Source organism: Mesoplodon densirostris, chromosome 2, assembly GCF_025265405.1.
Source record: "Mesoplodon densirostris isolate mMesDen1 chromosome 2, mMesDen1 primary haplotype, whole genome shotgun sequence".
Classification (NCBI taxonomy): Eukaryota; Metazoa; Chordata; class Mammalia; order Artiodactyla; family Ziphiidae; genus Mesoplodon; species Mesoplodon densirostris.
The window spans coordinates 37110440-37125518 of NC_082662.1; the positions used below are offsets into that span (position 1 = coordinate 37110440).

The 15079-nt window shown below is 40.1% G+C and overlaps 2 protein-coding genes across 4 annotated transcripts in view; both read left to right on the plus strand.

The window, feature by feature from the left end:
- Positions 1-15079, plus strand: part of ST3GAL3 (ST3 beta-galactoside alpha-2,3-sialyltransferase 3) — a 227642-nt gene that overhangs the window by 107816 nt on the left and 104747 nt on the right. The window lies entirely within an intron of this gene.
- LOC132483452 (small ribosomal subunit protein eS27-like) lies at positions 9859-13467 on the plus strand. Its single transcript, XM_060088734.1, has 2 exons — positions 9859-9912; positions 13198-13467. The coding sequence occupies exons 1-2, from the start codon at positions 9859-9861 to the stop codon at positions 13453-13455; spliced, it is 312 nt and encodes a 103-aa protein (XP_059944717.1). The 3' UTR covers positions 13456-13467.

Genomic DNA, 15079 nt, shown 5'->3' on the forward strand with positions numbered 1-15079 from the left:
AGAAGAAAAAGAAATAAAAAGAATACAGACGGGAAAGGAAGAAATAGAACTAACCGTCTTCACAGGTGACATGATTGCCTTCATAGAAAAATCCCAAGGAATCTAAATATTTTTAAAAACACCTAGAACAAATAACTGAGTTTAGTAAGATAAAAGAATGCAAAATCAAAATGCAAAAAATGAATTGTATTTCTGTATATTAGCAATAAAAAATTAAAATTAAAAAAAATTTAGTAGCCCTCCCCCAAAATGAAATAACTATGTATATATCTAATGAAACATGCAGGATCTGTATGCCGAAACTTGTTTCTCTCCCATATTTTCTTCCCCACCTACCAAACTGTTCAAGCCACAAACCTAGTAATCACCTTAATTGTTTCTCTTCCTCAGCCTTTCCTACATTTTCTGTCTTCACGGTATGTCCTTGTTCAACCACTTCTTTCTAGCATCACTGTCCAAGGTACCATCTTTTTCCCACTAGACAAGCAAGCATCTCCTAACTGGTCTCTCTGTGCTCATTGATTGCCTCCCAGTGGTCCATTCTCCATGTTGTAGTCAGAGTCATCTTTTAAAAATGTAAATCAGATCATGTCTTGTTCCCACTGAAATCACTCCAGGTTCAAACTCCATGACCTACAAGGCCCTACTTGCTGGCTCCTATGCTAATTTCTGTCTAATATCTCAACACGTTCACTTTACTTCATTTGCCCCTTGCTACCCTCAAGCCACATGGGCGTTCCTGCTATTCCATGAATATGCCAGGCCCCTTCCTGCCCCAGGGCCTTTGTACTTTGTACCTTTCGCTTTGCATGACTGTCTCAGGTCTCTGTTCAAATGTCATCTCTGCAAGAAGGCCTTCCCAGAACACTTTTTCTAAAGTAGTCTACTCTCTTTTGACTCCCAGCCCTTCTCTAAGCAGGTATGTCTTTATTTCTTCTTAGCACTCATCCTTCCTTCAAATTATCCACTTATTTACCCTCCTTCAAATTATGTGCTTGTTTATCTTATTTAATTGGTCCCCCCCCCACTAAAATGTAGGCTTCATGTAGCCAGGGACCTTGCCTATCTTGTTCATCACTGTGTCCCTGGAACTTGGAACAGTACCTGGCACATAATAGGTGCTCAGTAAATATTTATTGAATGAAGAATAGAAAAATAGAAACAATAATGTCCATCACTTAATGGATGCTTAAGGATTACATAAATAATGGCACGTTTATACAGTGGAATACTGTGCAGCCATTAGAAATGATGATGCAATTTTATTTTTATTGACATAGAAGATGTCAAGAGTATTACTGAGTGAACAAAACAGGAACAAACAGCATGTATATTGAGGCCACAGGTAAGTACAATTATATATGCACATCCACACATATATTTGTGGAAAGAGATTTCTGGGAAGATACTCACCAAAATATTTGCAACAATTAACTTTAGATAATGGGAGTTTTGAATGGTTCTTACTTCATTCTTCTTAAGTTTTTTACATTTGGATTTTTGCAGTAAGCTTGTGTTATTCCTACAACTGGGAAAAATAAAATTACTTTTGTTTGGAGAGAAGGACTGTGTCTGTGCTTAGTGGTTATTTTTATATATCTACCCTACTAGGTGGTAAGCTCCATGAAGTTTCAGATACAAACTGCAGAGTGAGCCATTTTTTTCTGTGTCCTGTCCTAGCTGCTCTTTTGACATGCTGTCCCTCATAAACCTGCAGCTTAACACAAGATGCCCTGGCATGGTCTGGACATACTTGATATCATGAATAGAACTGAATTTACTGTATGCCCAGCTCTAGACATCTTCTTTTCTTCCCAGGATAGAAGGGGAATGGTGCATGACCTCTTTGCTTGCATTGGGATGGGGCTTCTACCTACCAATGGAGGTTCGACGCTCCATTGGCCCCCAGTACCATCACAGCTGTGCTGTGCTTGGGTGGACAGCGCATAGTCACAGGGGACCTTGTCTTATCAGGACCTCCTCACTAGGCCTCTCTCCTCCCCCACACCAATGTACACCCATTGGAGACTGGATTTCAGTTTGTGAACTTCTAAGTTATTTTACTGGGTCAGTTAATTTAGTCCAGGTCAGTGAATTTTTCTGTGTTTATTTTATAAAACTGCTTTTCCTCTTTTAGTTTGTCTTTGATTAACTGATCCTATGTTATAATTTATTTTCCTGACTCAAGATGATGTGGGAGCTGTTTGCACTTTGGCCAGCCCCTCTTGGGTCTCTGTGGACTCCCATGGTTCATGTGTGGGCATGGCTAGGCCTTTTGACACCACCCTGGGGCAGGAGGTGGGAGGTAAGGGTAGACAATTGCTCTCATGGCAGCTCTTCTAATATGAGGGGGTCCGCTTTCCTTGTTTTCCTCTGAGAGTCAGTGTAGAGTAACGTAAAGAAAGCTGCAGAGCCAGACCTGGGTTGGTTCAACCGCACCCAGCTGGTCCATGTGCTGGCTGGGGATCTTGAACACATTATTTCCCCTCTCTAAGACTCTATTTCCTCCTCTGTAAAATGGAGAAAATACCCACCTCATAAGGGTTGTAAGGGTTAAACTGAGTGTAGGTGAAAGTACTGAGAGCAGCATGAATTCACAGTAGATGCTCAATAAATAGTAGTTCCCTCAGTTCTTCCCTTTGTCCGGCATGTCCGTTTGCAACTGTTGCCAACTTCCTCCAACCCAAGCCAGGATATATATTACTTATGTTTAATATAGCCCATGACTTTTATTCGAGGCTGTACAGTGCCTTTTCTTTAGAAAAGAGGGATCTATTTTGGTTAGGATAGGTCCTCATTCCATTTATCCCTATGCCCTTTGCACTTAGCAATTCATCATATCTCAGAGGTTGGAGCCAAAGACCCTTTTATAGAAGCAGAGCTTCTTCTCATGTGCTTGGAGTTTTCTTGCCTAATGGCCTATCCTGCTTTTCTGGCTTTTGTGCGTTCTTATATGAAGCACTGCAGTTTCCTGATAGAATAAAGTCCATGTTTTTTCCCATATACTAAACTTTATCTACTTCAATAATGTTTCTCAAACTGACCTTCCTGGGAAATATTCATTGTTGTCATCGGCAGCAGTTATTTCATAAGCATCTGCTTTGTGCAAACCACAGTGACAGCCCATGGGAATTTGTGGTGGCTCTTTACAGTGATCAAAGGAGGTGGGTCACTGGGGACTGAAGGGGCCAGTCGCACAATTGGCTCATGATGTGCACCTATATTCCCTGAAAGTCCATTTCAGGGCTCAGTGGCCTAAGAGTGGAACTGGAGTAGGACACTTTCTCTCGGGGAGCTCCCCCTTCATCCTAGAATAGGATATCACTGTGGAGTCAGTACCCCCAGCTGTTTAAACATGAGAGCATAAGTAGAAAGTGATAACAGTTGTACACCCTGCTAAGATAAAAGGAGGGGACTCAGGGTTATTTAATCAGGGCATTGTGAAAACATTTAAAATTTTCTTTACATTATAGAATTATGATGAGCAAAATGAAATACAAAGTGTTGTGGAATGTATTAGATGTTGAATTGCTATAAAACATAAAAATAAATATTTTTAAGTTTTTAAGTTAAAAACTTGAGCTTGTTTCAATGTGTGTTAGTTTTTATCTCAGGGTTTATGCCTCTCAGGTGGCCAGTTTTCATAAAGGTTCCAAATATGCTTGAAAAGAATGTGCATTCTCCACTTGTCAGGTGTAAGGTACTCTGTATCAGCTAGTTCAAAATGTATTCACTGTTCTGTTCAAATCTTCTGATTTCTCACTGATTCTGTGAGTCTCATTCTTTAGTGGTCTATTAAGTTTCCCGTTATAATGACAGGAGACCCATTGTATATTTCTCCTTGTAATTCTGTTAATTTTGCCTGATACAGAGACATTATTAGGTGCATACACACTTTAGTGCATGGCCTCCTTTTGTTTATGTCCAGTTTCTGAACCTTCCCGGAGTTTCTTTGAGTTCAGAACACCAACGTCTTCCTTTGAAATGCCAGTGGAAGAGTTAATGGTTAGTTTCAAAGACAATCAGCATCTGAACAGGCACTTTATGCATTCACAGGTCTGGCATGGTACAGGTGTGGAGGAGAAGAGCAGAGATTTGCATCATGCATGCCACTTCCCACCTGGAGCCAGGCAAGGGACACACATGTGCTCCTTGGTCAGGGCTTTCCAGCCTGGCTGAGGCAGGGAGCCTAAACCACCAGACTAAACATCTCCCCTTCACTGTGCAGCTGTGGTCTTGCTGCTCTGACCCCTGGGAGGAGAGTACCTTCAGGTGCCAGGAGAGCTGTACATATACATCAGCGCACATTGTGCCTGGTGACTTGAGAGTCCCAGGATCTTTTTTTTTTTTTAGTTAATTTTTGGAGTATGGTTGCTTTACAATGTTGTGTTAACCTCCACTGCACAACAAAATGTATCAGCCATGCACATACAGATATCCCCTCCCTTTTGGACTTCCCTCTCATTTAGGTGACCACAGTGCACTAAATGACTTCCCTGTGCTATACAGCATGTTCCCATCAGTTGTCCATAAGTGGGTGTTGAATTTTGTCAAAAGCTTTTTCTGCATCTGTTGAGATGATCATATGATTTTTATTCTTCAATTTGTTAATATGGTGTATCACATTGATTGATTTGCATATGTTGAAGAATCCTTGCATCCCTGGGATAAATCCCACTTGATCATGGTGTATGATCCTTTTAGTGTGTTGTTGGATTCTGTTTGCTAGTATTTTGTTGAGGATTTTTGCATGTATATTCATCAGTGATATTGGTCTGTAATTTTCTTTTTTTGTAGTATCTTCACCTGGTTTTGGTATCAGGGTGATGGTGGCCTCATAGAACGAGTTTGGGAGTGTTCCTTCCTCTGCAGTTTTTTGGAAGAGTTTGAGAAGGATGGGTGTTAGCTCTTCTCTAAATGTTTGCTCGAATTCACCTGTGAAGCCATCTGGTCCTGGACTTTTGTTTGTTGGAATATTTTTAATCACAGTTTCAATTTCATTACTTGTGATTGGTCTGTTCATATTTTCTCTTCTTCCTGGTTCAGTCTTGGAAGGTTATACCTTTCTAAGAATTTGTCCATTTCTTTTTTTTTTTTTTGCTGAGTTGGGTCTTCGTTGCTGCACGCAGGCTTTCTCTAGTTGCGGTGAGTGGGGGCTACTCTCCATTGTGGTGTGCGCACTTTTCACTGCAGTGGCTTCTCATGTTGCGGAGCTCAGGCTCTAGGCATGCAGGCTTCAGTAGCTGTGGCATGCAGGCTTCAGTAGTTGTGGCGCACGGGCTTAGCTGCTCAGTGGCGTGTGGGATCTTCCCAGACCAGGGCTCGAACCTGTGTTCCCTGCATTGGCAGGCAGATTCTTAACCACTGCGCCACCAGGGAAGTCCATGTCCATTTCTTCCAGGTTGTCCATTTTATTGGCATGGAGTTGCTTGTAGTAGTCTCTTATGATGCTTTGTATTTCTGCGGTGTCCATTGTAACTTCTCCTTTTTCATTTCTAATTTTATTGATTTGAGTCCTCTTCCTCTTTCTTGATGAATTTGGCTACAGAGATATCAATTTTGTTTATCTTCTCAAAGAAACATCTTTAGGTTTTATTGATCTTTGCTATTGTTTTCTTTGTTTCTTTTCTTTTTTTTTTTTCTTTTGCGGTACACGGGCCTCTCACTGTTGTGGTCTCTCCCGCTGCGGAGCACAGGCTCCCGACGCGCAGGCTCAGCAGCCATGGCTCACGGGCCCAGCCGCTCCGCGGCATGCGGGATCCTCCCGGACCGGGGCACAAACCCGTGTCCCCTGCATTGGCAGGCGGACTCTCAACCACTGCGCCACCAGGGAAGCCCTGTTTTCTTTGTTTCTATTTCATTTATTTCTGCTCTGATCTTTATGATTTCTTTCCTCCTACTAACTTTGGGTTTTGTTGGTTCTTCTTTCTCTAGTTCCTTTAGGTGTAAGGTTAGATTGTTTATTTGAGATTTTTCTTGTTTTTCTTGTTTTTCTTGTTTCTTGAGGCAGGATTATATTACTATAAACTTCCCTATTAGAACTGCTTTTGCTGCATAGGTTTTGGATCATTGTGTTTTCGTTGTCATTTGCCTCTAGGTAATTTTTGATTTCCTCTTTGATTTCTTCAGTGATCTCTTCATTATTTAGTAATGTATTGTTTAGCCTCCATGTGTTTGTGTTTTTTACGTTTATTTCCCTGTAATTTATTTCTAATCTCATAGCGTTGTGGTCAGAAAAGATGCTTGATATGATTCCAATTTTCTTAAATTTACTGAGGCTTGATTTGTGACCCAAGATGTGATCTATCCTGGAGAAGGTTCTGTGTGCACTTGAGAAGAAAGTGTAATCTGCTGTTTTCAGATGGAATGTCCTGTAAATATCAATTAAGTCTGTCTGGTCTATTGTGTCATTTAAAGCTTGTGTTTCCTTATTAATTTTCTGTTTGGATGATCTGTCCATTGGTGTAAGTGAGGTGTTAAAGTCCCCCACTATTATTGTGTTACTGTTGATTTCCTCTTTTATAGCTGTTAGCATTTGCCTTATGTATTGAGGTGCTCCTATGTTGGGTGCATATATACTTATAATTCTTATATCTTCTTCTTGGATTAATCCCTTGATCATTATGTAGTGTCCTTCCTTGTCTCTTGTAACATTCTTTATTTGAAAGTCTATTTTATCTGATATGAGTATTGCTACTCCAGCTTTCTTTTGATTTCCATTTGCCTAGAATATCTTTTTCCATTCCCTCACTTTCAGTCTGTATGTATCCCTATGTCTGAAGTGGGTGTCTTGAAGACAGCATATCGATGGGTCTTGTTTTTGTATCCATTCAGTGAGCTTGTGTCTTTTGGTTGGAGCATTTAATCCATTCATAATTAAGGTAATTATTGATATTTTTGTTCCTATGACCATTTTCTTAATTGTTTTGGGTTTGTTTTTGTAGGTCCTTTTCTTCTCTTGTGTTTCCCACTTAGAGAAGTTCCTTTAGCATTTGTGGTAGAGCTGGTTTGGTGGTGCTGAATTCTCTTAGCTTTTGCTTGTCTGTAAAGATTTTGATTTCTCTGTCAAATGTGAATGAGATCCTTGCCAGGTAGAGTAATCTTGGTTTTAGGTTCTTCCCTTTTATCACTTTAAATATATCATGCCACTCCCTTCTGGCTTGTAGAGTTTCTGCTGAAAAATCAGCTGTTAACCTTATGGGAGTTCCCTTGTATGTTATTTGTCATTTTTCCCTTGTTGCTTTCAATAATTTTTCTTTGTCTTTAATTTTTGTCAATTTGATTACTATGTGTCTTGGCGTGTTTCTCCTTGGGTTTATCCTGCCTGGGACTCTGCACTTCCTGGACTTGGGTGGCTATTTCCTTTCCCATGTTAGGGAAGTTTTTAACTATAATGTCTTCAGATATTTTCTTGGGTCCTTTCTCTCTCTCTCTTCTCCTTCTGGTACCCCTAAAATGTGAATGTTGTTGCGTTTAATGTTGTCCCAGAGGTCTCTTAGGCTGTCTTCATTTCTTTTCATTCCTTTTTCTTTATTCTATTCCACAGCAGTGAATTCCACCATTCTGTCTTTCAGATCACTTATCTGTTTTTCTGCCTCAGTTATTCTGCTATTGATTCCTTCTAATGTAGTTTTCATTTCAGTGATTGTATTGTTCATCTCTGTTTGTTTGTTCTTTAATTCTTCTAGGTGTTTGTTCTTTAGTTCTTCTAGGTCTTTGTTAAACATTTCTTGCATCTTCTCGATTTTTGCCTCCATTCTTTTTCTGAGGTCCTGGATCATCTTCTTTATCATTATTCTGAATTCTTTTTTTGGGAGGTTGCCTATCTCCACTTCATTTAGTTGTTTTTCTGGGGTTTTATCTTCTTCCTTCATCTGGTACATAGTCCTCTGCCTTTTCATTTTGTCTATCTGTGAATGTGGTTTTCGTTCCATGGGCTGCAGGATTGTCCCGCATTTGTTTATTTTTGTTTTAATTTTCATTACTCTAGGAGGTGGTTTAAAAAGATGTTGCTGTGGTTTATATCAAAGAGTGTTCTGCCTATGTTTTCCTCTAAGAGTTTTAATAGTGTCTGGTCTTACATTTAGGTCTTTAATCCATTTTGAGTTTATTTTTGTGTATCCAGGGTCTTTCTTATTACAGATTTGGGGTGAGTGGACTGCCGGTGAGACCTGGGCTTTACTGCTAGCTTCCCCAGAGATCAATTGTCCCTGTAGAGTTGGTAGCATTTCCATTGTATAAGCTGAATTCACATGCTACTTCAAGAACACATTTGTATACAGTGAGATGCTCTGGGATCTGCAACCTTGCCCAAACCCAACAGTAAGAAGCTCTGCTGCTGTATCTCCAGAGCATTATGCCTGTGACTTCCTGATCACTTTCTATTCTGGTTTATATTTCCTAAAGATTATACTTAAGCTTTCCTGCTAGTCAGAGAACTCTGTGAGGGACTGTGCACAGTAACAGCCTAGGAATATGTGGCATATTCAGTAACCACTTATGAATATGAGAATAGACTGCTTGTCAGATAAGATCCCTGGCTGGGTTGGAGATGGGGCAGTAATGTGTTACTCAGGAGCCTCCAGGAGTCTTTGTGGAGAAGGTTAAATTTTAGGCTTTTATAAATGACAGGAGGAAATTACCCTGACAAATTTGGAGTCATCAAAAAGGAACCCCAAAGTAAAAGCCAGAAACTGAAATTAAGGAAGAGTGTCTAAGAAGAGCCAGGGCAGGCTCTCCATAGGCAGGTGACTTTGATGTAATCAGCTGGATGGGCTGGGAACCAAGAATGCCCAGAGCAAGAGAATTGCCACCTTAAAAGGTGGTTGGGCTAGTGGCTGGGAGAGGCAGCAAGAGGTGGAGGAAGACAAAGAATCAGGTCTTAGGGCTCCTCACTAGATTCTGTTGGTCATTTGGTCACGTTCATTCTTCGATTCATTCATTATATGTATGGAGCACCAACTATGCCAGACCCTGTATTAGGTGCTAGAGATACAGATACATGCAGTTAAGATTATTTATTGTAAGCAACAGAAACTGACCCTGACTGACTTAAAAGAAAAAGAAATTTACCAGAAGGACATGGGAACCCACAGAATCAAATTAAAAACCAAGCAACCGGCCCTAGAAAACACATTAAGGGCAGTGCTGGGAATCTAGATTGAAGCAAGTGTTCCATCTCTTCAGCATGCTGTTTTTCTCCCTGGTGTCACTCAGCTTGCAAGAGAAAGAGTCCAACCAATCTAGCTTTTGTCAAGTATCGACACTTTGGAAAGGCACATCCCATTGATAGTCTTACCACTTGTCTGCAATGGGAGAAGGGTAGTTCCCTGAAAGAAATTCAAATTCTTTCTAAAAGAGGACAGAAACAACAGATGTGCACTACAGATTCATGGGCAAATAAGCAGAACTGCATTAAGTTCTACAGGTTTGGTGGAGAGCACAGATAAGGGGACACTTAAGCTAACAGTTTAGATCAGAGTAGGGGTTGTCATTCATCACTCATTTATCATGCCAAGCACAGTGTTAAGTGACAAAGCCTTAGAACTTTTAGTCTGTGGAGGAGAGCCACCAGTCAAATAGTCTGATAAATGTATAAGTACATTTGTATAATAGAGTAATTGCTATGAGGGCAAGTAAGACACTGTGAAAGGAGCATGTAGGAGGGACACAAGCCAGACAGGAGGGTCAAGGCATGCTCTTCTAAAAGAGTACATTTGAACTAGGCCTTAAAAATGAGCAGGAACTAACCACATAAAGAGAGGAGGACATATTTCAGGCAGAAAAAAACTGCTTCTAAGAAAAAGACCTATGTTGAGAGAATTCATGGCTCATTCAAGGAACTGAGAGACGGCCAAAATGGCCAGAGCACAGTGCCCAAGGGAGAAGATAGTACAAGATAGAGCTGGAAAGGTAGGTAAAGGCTGAATCATGAAGGTCCTTATGACACTACAAAAATGTCTATTACTTTTAGCTTTGGTGACAGTTATATCTTGAAGGACGAGTGTGAATTTACCAAGTTAACAAGGGGAGTGAGAGCATTATAGACTGAGGGAACATCATCTGCAGTAGGTCTCAGGCATGAAGGCTGCCTGAAGGGGGTGGCAGAAGATGAGGCTGGGAAGACAGGTAGAGACAGATTACGTGGTTGCTGCATGGCCTAAGCAATAGTGAAAACTCCAGCAAAAGCAGTGACAATGGTAGAGGGAGAGGATCTGTATTTAGAAATGAGAGAAATAGGACACACCAAAAACTTCATTCTTGGGGGACTGAATGGTGATGCCATTACCAAAGAAACAAAACAGGCTGTGGGGAGGGCAGGGAACGGGGTGAAGATAAGTCTGATTTATAGCATTTTGAGTTTGAGGTGACTGTGGGTCATTTAGGGGCCATGTGTAGGAAATAACCAATGTGAAAAGGGGTTGGGAATGATACTTTATGTGAAGGGAAAAGCAGGCACGAAGGCCTGGAAGTGATAAGGTACTTTGGAGGAACATAACATAGCTCAGTCTGGCTGGAGCATAGAACATGGCAGGGGCAGGGTCAGGTGATGCAGGGAGTCAAAGAGTGAACTTAGGGTGGTCACTGTAGGCCAGATCACGAAGGCCCTTGTAAGCTAAGAGACCGGCATTTATTCTGAGAACAGTAGAGGCCGTTTGAATGTTTTAAGCAGAGTAATGACATAATCATATTTATCTTATAGGAAGATTGCTCTAGTTACATCATGGAGAATCCATGAGAAAGGGACAAGACAGGACGCAGGGACACCTGGTAGGAGGCTGTTAATAGTAACTGAGGTGAGAAGTGAAGCTGGCTTAATCAAGAATGGTAGAAATGGAGAAAAGTCAGTGGACTTGAGATCCATGTAAAAGACGAAATTAAAAGGACATGGTATTTAATTAAATGAAATAAGAGAGAAGCAGGGTTCAAGGAGTTCTCTCAGGTTTCCAGCTTGGGCAGCTGGGTGAAAAGTGGTACCGTTCATTAAGGTAGGGAATACAGGAGGAGGTTGTACACGTGTAAGGGTGGTGAAAATGAACTCTGTGTGAGGCAGCCTGAGTTTCAGGTAACTATAGGATATCAAAGTGGAGATGTCAGCTGCATACACAAGTCTGGAGCTCAGGCTCTCTAGAGAGGGTTGAGCAGGAATGAGAGATTTGGTTTGGGTGCAATGGAAAGATCATTGGGCCGGCTAAACTGAATAGTTAAACAAGGTGAAGTCTAGACCAGATAGACTTTTTCCCAGATAGGGAAAAAGTGAAGAAAGGAGGGGAAACAACTGAAAAATAGACAAAATATATGAAAAAAAATTTAAAAAGCTTCTTCAGACATTGAACAATAGGTATCCCAGAACCCTGGTCTTTGAAAGAAGGGAAACAAATGAGATTTCCAGACCTCAGCACAGGGAAGAAGAACCTAAACAGAACCCAAGAGTCTTCCTAAGAGGAAACAGAGTTGAAAATTTGAGGAGACCAAGGCAGCCAGAATTCATGGGCAGAGTACCAGAGAGGAGAGAGCTGCACACAGAGAGAGCACTGGAGATCTGCTGAGGACTGCTTGGACTCCTCAGCTGATTAAAGCACGTGTATGAGGGAACGACTGGAGGCCAAGGAAAGAAGCACTGAAAAGGAGCGGGAAGAGTACTCTCTATAGCTCACACAGGGCTGGGAATAATGGGGAAATGTCATAATACATGAGGCATCACATAGCGTACTTAGAAGGGTATTGCCTTAGCAGTGGGGCAGAATTAGTAACGGTGCAAATTAGCCCTAGACTAAAGTCCACTTTTGCCTCTAACCCCAACCCTGCAAAGCTTAAAAGCAAGCGTTGAAAGGATCAAACTGTTTCTAAGTAATTAAACAGCACCTCAAAAATACTTAAGGAATGCGCAAATATTCTGCATCCAACAAGGTAAAATTCACATGGTTGACATCCAATCAAGAATAACCAGGCTGGATTTCTATACACTAACAATGAACTATCAGAGAGAGAAATAAAGGAAACAATTCCATTTACCATCGCATCAAAAAGAATAAAATACCTAGGAATAATGCTTGGTAAACTGTAAGACACTGATGAAAGAAACTGAAGACAACACAAACAGATGGAAAGATAAACCATGTTGGAAGAATTAACTGCAAGAATTAATATTATGAAAATGACCATACTACCCAAGGCAACCTACAGATTCAGTGCAATCCCTATCAAAATACCAATGGCATTTTTCACAGAACTAGAACAAATAATTTTAAAATTTGTATGGAAACACAGAAGACCCTGAATAGCCAAAACAATCTTGAGAAAGAAGAACAGAGTTGGAGAAATCACACTCTGATTTCAGGCTATACTACAAAGCTACAGTAATCAAAACAGTATGGTCCTGGCACAAAAACAGACACATAGATCAATGGAACAGAATAGAGAGCCCAGAAGTAAACCCATGCACTTGTGGTCAATTAATCTAAAACAAAGGAGGCAAGGATGTACAATGGAGAAAAGACAGTCTCTTCAAGTAAGTGGTGCTGGGAAAACTGGACAGCTACATGTAAAAGAGTGAAATTAGGGCTTCCCTGGTGGCGCAGTGGTTGAGAGTCCGCCTGCCGATGCAGGGGACACGGGTTCGTGCCCCGATCCCGGAAGATCCCACATGCCGTGGAGCGGCTGGGCCTGCGAGCCATGGCCGCGGAGCCTGTGTGTCCGGAGCCTGTGCTCCGCAACGGGAGAGGCCACAGCAGTGAGAGGCCCGCGTACAGCAAAAAAAAAAAAAAAAAAAAAAAAAAAAAAAGAGTGAAATTAGAACATTCTCTAACACCATATACAAAAATAAACTCAAAATGAATTAAAGACTTAAATGTAAGACTGGATACTATGAAACTCCTAGAGGAAAACGTAGGCAGAACACTCTTTGACATAAATTGTAGCAATATTTTTTCAATATTTGCTTTCCTCTCCCAAAGCAAAGGAAATAAAAACAAGAATAAACAAATGGGACCTAATAAAACTTAAAAGCTTTTGCACAGCAAAGGAAACCATCAACAAAATGAAAAGACAACCTACTGAATGGGAGAAAATATTTGCAAATGATATGACCAATAAGGAATTAATATCCAGAATATATAAACAGTTCATAAAACAAAATAAACAACCCAATTTAAAAATGCGCAGAAGCCTTTCCCACGGTGATGACCTCCCCACGAGAACATACCTCTCGCAAAGGACCTCCTTCATCCCTCTCCAGAAGAGGAGAAGAGGAAACACAAGAAGAAGCACCTGGTGCAGAGCCCCAATTCCTATTTCATGGATGTGAAATGCCCAGGATGCTATAAAATCACCACCATCTTTAACCATGAACAAACAGTAGTTTTGTGTGTTGGCTGCTCTACCATCCTCTGCCAGCCTACAGGAGGAAAAGCAAGGCTTACAGAAGGATGCTCCTTCAGATGGAAGCAGCACTAAAAGCCCCTGGAATCAAGATGAATAGGAAACCATCCCAATAAACACATTTTGGATTTAAAAAAAATGCGCAGAAGACCTAAATAGACATTTTTCCAAAGAGGAAGTGCAGATGGTCAACAGGCATGTGAAAAGAGGTTCAACCTCACTAATTATTAGGGAAATGCAAATCAAAACCACAATGAGGTATCACCACACATTGGTAAGAATGGCTATCATCAAAAAGTCTACAAATAATAAATTCTGGAGAAGGTGTGGAGAAAAGGGAAGCCCCCTACACTATTGGTGGGAATGTAAATTGATACAGCCACTATGGAAAACAGTATGGAGGTTCCTTAAAAAACTAAAAATAGAGTTTCCATATGATCCAGTGATCTCCTGGACATATATCTGGACAAAATTATAATTGGAAAAGATACATGCACCCCAAGGTTCATTGCAGTAGCCAAGACATGGAAGCAACCTAAATGTCCATTGACAGATGAATGGATAAAAAAAGATGTGGTATATATATACAGTGGAATATTACGCAGCCATAAAAAAGAATGAAATAATGCCATTTGCAGCATGGATGGACCTAAAGATTATCATACTAAGTGAAGTAAGCCAGACAGAGAAAGACAACTATCATATAATGCCAAATGTGGAATCTAAAAAAAAAAAAAAGATACAAATGTACATATTACAAAACAGAAATAGACCCACAGACATAGAAAGCAAACTTATAGTTACCAAAGGGGAAAGAGGGGGAGGGATAAATTAGGAGTTTGGGATTAACATATACACACTACTGTATGTAAAATAGCTAACCAACAAGGACCTACAGGGAACTATACTCAATATTTTGTAATAATATATAAAGGAAAAATAATCTGAAAAAAAATATATGTATAACTTCAGGTGCTATACACCTGAAACTAACACAATATTGTAAATCAACTATACTTCAATAAATTAAAACAAAAAAAGAATGAAATTTTGCCATTTGCAACAACATGGTTGCACTTGGAGGGTATTATGTGAAGTGAAATAAGTCAGACAGAAAAAGACAAATACTGTATGATATCACTTATATGTGGAATCTAAAAAACAGAGCAAACTAGTGAATATAACAAAAAAGAAACAGACTCACAGACATAGAGAACAAACTAGTAGTTTCCAGAGGGAAGAGGGAAGGGGGGCAGGGCAATATAGGGGTAGGAGATTAAGAGGTACAAACTATTAGGTATAAAGTAAGCTACAATGATATTATTGTACAGCACAGCGAATTTAGCCAATATTTTATAATAGCTATAAATGAAGTATAACCTTTAAAAATTGTGAATCACTATATTGTATTCTATTGTATATAATACTGTACATCAACTATACTTCAATAAAAAAGAAAAAGAATGACCAGGTGGTTCAGAAAAGCTTGAAAATACAACCCATATGAGGAGAAAAATCAGTTGATAGAAACAGGCGTAGAGATAACACAAATGATAGAATTAGTAGACAAAGATGTTAAAACATATTCCATATCTTCAAGAAGGTAGAAGAAAGCATGAGAATATTAAGGAAAGGCATGTAAGATATAAAAAAGAATCTTAGATATGAAAAATAGTGTTTGAGAAGAAAAAATATACTC